Raw genomic sequence first — 6,919 nt, 5'->3', positions numbered from 1 at the left:
TTATTTACAAGTTGGTATGGCCTACCTTGAATAATAGTACAATTGGTACTGTGTTTTCTGGCACAAACACTTTGCACATATTTTTCATAAAAATCAATACGTTTATGCTGAATAACGAAACGGTTATAACGAAATTTTAATATCGAACTATTTTCTGCGACCCACATATAAGAGAATTCTGAAAATTCGAACGCTCTATTTTTATTTGTTTTTAATAAATAAATTATTTAACACATAATAAGTATAGAAACGAAAGTTCAAACAATATTTAACATATTCAACTGTACTAGCTTGTACTATTGTTACACGAATATACATTGTTTTGTGTGTTTCAAATAAATATTATTTTATAATAACATCATGTTACAATTTCCAACTTTCTTTCCAATGTATTATCAACTAAATATTTCCACAAAACAAGTCCGATGTAAATATCATAAAATTCGATAATATTAAACTAATGCTTATCAACAAATCATTCCATGTGAACACCCCTTGTAGATAATGATGTCTGTCAACATGTTGACAACACTGAATGTCAAAAACAGCTGAACATCTGTTTATATTTAGTCGGCGTCGGTAGAACGGAAAAAAATATTTACAAAACTGCAAAAAAATTGAAGGAAAATAATGAAATAAACTATAAAATAATAAACAAAACGACGTAATACAGCAACATGGATGTCATACTACCGTTTAAAGTCAAGAATGAGAAGAAGTTCTTCGATTGCGCCTTTAAAATGGGCATTGATGAAATGTCAGCGGTAAGAGTGCATGCGAAAAAATAACTACACAAATATTCCTCAAAGAAGGATACAATGTACTAATCCCATCCTTTATTTTCAGCACAAATTTCTTTTTATAATACACAAAAGTGATGTTGATATATTTCCCAAAATGGGAGAGGAACGTGTGAATATTCTTTTGTACTTTTGGGAAATGTGTGAAGACTACAAACTAAGACTTAAGGATGACGATTGTGAATTGCCCGAAGAACTGGAGTTCACTATAAAAATATTGGTTGCCTGGAGTTTAGATGTTTGGTTTAGCAAAGAATGGGATCGTTGCAAACTGTTGTGGAAGCATGCATTAATACATTGCTTGAATCGGGCGCGCAGTTTATTTATGCGTATGCCAGATATGTTGCAAATAAATTGGGACTTTTTGCTGTTGTTCAATGTAACACCCTGGCAGGTTGCATATTTGAAATCGTTAAATGTTACTAAAGAGAAAACTCTGGAAGATGGTGCTCTGACTATTGAAAAGGAAGAAACTATGGCTAGCAATGAGGGTATGTATAACAATCATGAAAATAATTACGAATTTGTCATATTCTTTGTTAGTTTACCATTTTATCTAAATCATTGAAGTTATCTAAATAGTACTAAAGTAAGATCAAATCATGGATTTATGTTCCTGTAGCATCCAAAATCTTAAATCATTCAATAATTGTTTTCAGATGGCATCGTGAGTATATGAAGCTCGTCCTCCGTCAATTACTCTATTTCTAAAGTCTATAATAGGATAATACGTTGAAAATGGACTTCAGTATCGAAAAATCGGATTGAAAGAGGATATTAAACTTTCTATTGAGCTCTTACTACCACACATATTGAGTTATTCTTGTGTCGTAATTTTGGTTCTTATTTTTTAGAAACGCTGAACGTTTTTTAAGAAATTATGTTCAGTAAATTTTAGTTAGACTCTTTAATGCCATTTTAATAAATTTGGGAGTGGGGCTGACATGACTGTTTTCAAATATAAATGGTTGCAGTCATTTAAACAAAGTTTTTATATGGCAAACTCATTACTTGTATTTCATAAAAGAAATCCAGAAGGGAGCCGAAAAGTATCTCTGATTGTTTACCGTATGTTTCAAATATCAGGGGCTGTACTGATGATTTTTATGATTGTTTCCTCTGAGAGAGTACATCCCACAAACGAAAGTCCGCTTTCTACTCTATGACCTAAAATAAAATAGTTGGTTTATTTATTTTTGTTATATTTACGCAAATATATAAATTGGAGATTTCTCTCTGTACTCGCTTTCCAATATGATTTTAACCTTATATCATTATTTAAGGCGGCCAAAAACCAATTTATTTGTTATATCCTTATTTCAGTCAACTTCACAAATCATTTAACTCTGTTTCATACTATTTTTCTCTTGCAGATATGGCCTATCTTAAAATGGAGCAATTACCCTTAATAGTTTTACGATTAGTTAAACTGTTTGACCAAAGTTCCATAGATATGGTTAAAACGTTGTGTATGAAAGTCATTGCTGCATGGAATAAAGTCTATCACAATGAAATGAGTCAAACGGGTGGTTCCAGATTACCTTATGTACCGCCCGAGGATAAACGTTGCCTCTTATATATTTGTCACATCTATTTAATGGCAGTCTATGAAGCAGATGATAATAAGGGATACGTGATTGATAATATGGTAGGTATAATTTAAATATCTTATGGCTGAGCGTACTAATTAAAAGCTCTTGACAATTTCCTTACCATTTTTTCATGACGAGCATTATTGTTATTAATATGTTCCCCATCCCATTACAGATCAACAATATACGTTTCTATAGCCAAGGACTTCAAAATTCATATGCCATGGATAATATGAAATATACACCAGCACGTTTCATAGCATTAACCTGTACACATTTACGTGTACACAAAAAAGAATTCTTCGATTTCTTTATATGGAATTCAATTGAAGTGTCACCTGTGAATTTATTCGGTGTCATATCTCAGGCATATAAAAGCTATCTATATGGAAATCTATTGATGGAGCTGAATAATATGAACGATGAAGATTTTGCTGCAAATGTGGCTCTATATAAACGATTAATGAATGCCTATATCAATGAACGTGAAAAAAGTGAACAATTTATAATGGATGAATTACAAAAACAAGAGGCACAACATTACGCTCATAATATTATACAAACCGTACAAAATATGACAGATTTTAAGAGTAAAATATGCAAAGGAAATCGTATGAGTAATATAGGAAATTATGAAAACACGGATGATCCTATTGGTAATAGCATAGAATCGTCAAAAACGCCACAAAATGCTGAAGAACAAGATGATTTACGTGTGGATCCAATTTTTCAAAATATACCCAACAATGAGGAAATTTTATATTATGTTTATGATGCTTTATCCAAAAAGGTAAAATTGAATTTTTGCTTCAGATAATTACTTATTTATTGTTTCTTCTTATTTTTGCAGACTTTTCATGGTTGGCATTTTGCTAAAATTGTGCTGCTTTTCAAAATCATAGGTCATGAATTGAACATGATCGAAACCTGGCGTTATCATCCTGGTCTAACAACCAGCTTTATGTTAAATTTAGAAACAAAACTGTCACAACACTATATGGATTTGGCGAAGATATTTCAAGACCACCCCTTCATTGAACAAGAATTTTGGTTAACCGCCTTCTATTTAAATCCCACCAGTTATAATTATGAAGCCATTAAAAGGCTTGGCATACGCAACAACAGGAAACGTACCGATGAACAAGGTAGATGGGTAACGGGCAAGGATAAAATTGAAGCCAAATATGGTCTATTGAGTTCTACAATTGACGTGAAGGCCATTAGCAGTTTATCAAATCATGATGAACAACATCGAGATTATGAACCATTATTTCAGGCTTTGAGTTCATTGCGTTTACCATCAACGTTAATAAAGGATTTAATAACTGTTGTGTTTTTGGCACGCAATAAAAGTTTTTCATGGGCGGTGGAATGGAACGAGCTGAGGCGGCGCTGTAAAGCTCTTATGACAAATGCCGAAGAGAAGAAACGTTTTGTTGAATTGAATATGGCCGAAGCAAATGATCGTTTGAAATACCTTAATATTGATTATGAAAAATATAAAAATAGGCCACAGCTGGACTATGGCTCCATTGAGCAGGGTTATGAAAATCTTATTAATGCAGCTGATATGGATGATGATACGGAGGAGAGTGAAGAAGAAGACGATTTTGAAGATGATGAAGATGTTTATGAAAGTAAACGGGGCAGAGGGAATAAGAAATCTACAGAAGTTATTGAAGGTGAGAGAACAATGTATACCAATTATTAACTTTATAAAGAATTGAAATTGGTTTAAAAACTTCTAAATTTTCAAAATTTAATTTAATCAAATGTTATTCCATTTACATCCTTTCTATTTCAGATGACAATTCGCAAGAAGATGATCCATATTTGACTGGTAAAAGGCGAACACGAGCCACTGCCGCTGCTGCATTGGCCAATTTTCTCTATAACAATGAATTAAGTCGTCGAAGGCGTAGGAAAAAACCCGATGAAGAGGAACAAGCGAAAAAAGAACAAGAAGAAGAAGATGCCAAACTTGCAGATAATGAAGAAAAATCCAATGAATCAAAATCTGCCTGTGAATCAGAATCTACAAATATCTCAGCTACAGCTGTTGCTGCTGGAGATGATGACAACTCGAAAACTTCAGAAATCACGAAAAAGAATATCAAAGAATGTCTCAAGGAACGACCCGTATTGGTAAATCCAACCCAAGGTTTTCAACCACTCATCGATTTGTGGAATGTTGACAAATCCGACTTAGATACGGTAGATAGTGATTGCGTGTCATTGATGGAGAGTTCAAGCGTTCTAAATCGTTTTTCAAAATTGAAAAATATAACAAGAGAAATAAATCCAGCCGCTATGTGTGTCGAGGAGGATGTACGGGAAATGCAAATGTTTACCGATTATAGAGAGATAACAACCGAATTTAATCAAGTTGAAACACCTGCCAACACATCGTTCAAGGCTATAACGATTAGATCGAGCAAACCCATTGAAGAACCTACAAATATGATTATGGATATTAGTATTGAAGAGAATTCTATTAAATTGGAACCAGATGACACAAAAGGTTCGTATTGTATTTTGATATACAATTGCAAGTTATTCATTTATATATTTTTTAATATACAGTGTTTAAAGAAAAAACAACACCAACACGACAGTCTCAAAATTCAGATGATGAAAAAACGAATGCAGATATAATTGGTACAGAAATTCAGTCAAAAGATAGCGAATGTAAAATAAGTAGTAAAGAAACCGCATTACATAATGAAAAAGGTCCTAAAAATCAATCAAAATCCTCTATGGTTAATGAGGATGGAAAATCTTTAGACAAACCAAATACCGTTGAACAAGAATCAATTGATAATAAATCGGAAGAAAATAAAAACAAAATCAACGACGAAAGAATCAATGAATGTGTAGTTCAGGATTCAAATGAGAAACTGCTAAGTATAGATATTGAAGATAATAATCCCAAGCTGTTAGAAGGTACCGATGATAACATAAATGAAATTGTGGATCTTGTTAAAACTTCACAACCTGATAGCTGTAATGCCAATGTGGCGGTTACAAATTCAGAGAGCTCAGTCACAGAAGAAAAGTGTCTTAATGAAAAGGAACATTTACAAGATCAAAATGAAGATAAATCTGCTCAATTAGCTGAAGAGCCCGTCATCAATGACGCCATATCATCAGAAAACTCTATGATTACCAACGTCGATGAACTTTTTGAGGTGAATCAAGACGAAAATTCAAATCCTTTTGATAAAATTGCAAAACAAGTATTGAAATTAAAAGCAACAGACCATAATGAACAAAATGACAAAACTGCTGAAAATGTCAAGAGTGGGAAAGAAGGGATTACAAAGAAAAATGAGGATTCAACATCTAAACCCAAACCAACTCAAATAGAATCTCATGCAGAGCCTTTACAATGCAAGGAAACAAAAGTGGATATTGACAAAATGAAACCTATATCCAGCAATGAAAATGATTCAGAGGGTACATTGAAGGATGATACAAAATCTTCCTATACAAAATGTAATGAGAAACAGAAACAAGAAAGCTTCGCACTATTAGAATGTGAAAATAAAGAAATCAAGTTGGAACTGGAGAAATCTAATACTATTAACAACTGGGAATGCAAAGTATCTGATGGAACACACAAAAAGGAAGCAATAGAGAAAACAAAACTTTCAACAAGTGAATCAAAATCTTCAGCAGTTAACAATGCGACTTCTACTGAATGTAACGAAAAACAATTAGAAAATGAGGAAAATCAGCAAAAAGAATCAAGCGTAACATGTACGAATGAAATAGAAAATAATACAACAAAAATATTACCACAGGATGGCAAAGAAATCGTAAAGAGCCTTGATGTCGCAGATGAAAATTCGATTGTACAACAAAACGCAAAGTTAAACGAAAGTATGGAATGTCACCACGCAACTACAACTAAAACCGATTCAGTTCCAATTATTAAAGATATAATAGAATTAGATGACAAATCGAATTCTTTCGAACACACTCCTGATCCGGATATGCCACTTTTGGATTCACAAAACGCAGAAGAAGATCATGATGGTGAAGCGCCGAAATGTTCAACAAGACCTTGTAAGGTGCTAGTACGAAAATTGAAACCATCCGATGTAGCCAATTTGCGGCAACCCAAAGTTAAAGTAAAGCGTATAAAAGATCCGGAGATGTTTCTCAAAGAATTCAATGCAAAACGAAGACGTTTTCATGCTAAGAGTAAGTACATATTTAAATTTCATTGCACGCATGCATTCTATATAATATCTCTTGTATTTTTAGTTTTTATTGAATTGGAAGACAGTTCAGACAGTGTAATGTCAAATTGCAGTTCATCGGATACCTATCGTCCACCCAAAGGATGTAAAACAAAACCCATTCCTAAACGTCATATTTTGCGAACAACTCATACCTCAGATTCGGATTGTGATTCTATACCACTTGCGGTTGAGGTCAAAAAACGTCGTCTAAGCACACATAATACCTCCTCTCAACAATCAAATAATTCAACTTGTTCCTCATCACGGCGTCCATCTGTTG

At 33.2% G+C, this 6,919-nt stretch overlaps 1 protein-coding gene across 1 annotated transcript; it reads left to right on the top strand.

Annotated features, from left to right (window-relative positions):
• Positions 1-650: 650 nt before the first annotated feature.
• LOC133337683 (uncharacterized) lies at positions 651-6,305 on the top strand. Its single transcript, XM_061545888.1, has 8 exons — positions 651-764; positions 847-1,291; positions 2,174-2,448; positions 2,568-3,182; positions 3,243-4,074; positions 4,197-4,913; positions 4,985-6,210; positions 6,276-6,305. The coding sequence occupies exons 1-8, from the start codon at positions 678-680 to the stop codon at positions 6,303-6,305; spliced, it is 4,227 nt and encodes a 1,408-aa protein (XP_061401872.1). The 5' UTR covers positions 651-677.
• The last annotated feature ends 614 nt before the right edge of the window (positions 6,306-6,919 follow it).

This window comes from Musca vetustissima, unplaced genomic scaffold, assembly GCF_032173495.1.
Source record: "Musca vetustissima isolate MV318-11 ecotype Yass unplaced genomic scaffold, APGP_CSIRO_Mvet_v1 utg1913, whole genome shotgun sequence".
NCBI classification, from domain to species: domain Eukaryota; kingdom Metazoa; phylum Arthropoda; class Insecta; order Diptera; family Muscidae; genus Musca; species Musca vetustissima.
The sequence above is the reverse complement of the archived record's forward strand: the minus strand, read 5'-3'. Positions and strand labels throughout refer to the sequence as shown.

Bases quoted from the DNA above. Each gene is read 5' to 3' on its own strand.
- LOC133337683 (XM_061545888.1), top strand. From the start codon at position 678: ATGGATGTCATACTACCGTTTAAAGTCAAGAATGAGAAGAAGTTCTTC. The intron at 1,292-2,173 runs GTATGTATAACA...TTTCTCTTGCAG, and splicing joins AACTATGGCTAGCAATGAGG to ATATGGCCTATCTTAAAATG. The intron at 4,075-4,196 runs GTGAGAGAACAA...TTTCTATTTCAG, and splicing joins ATCTACAGAAGTTATTGAAG to ATGACAATTCGCAAGAAGAT.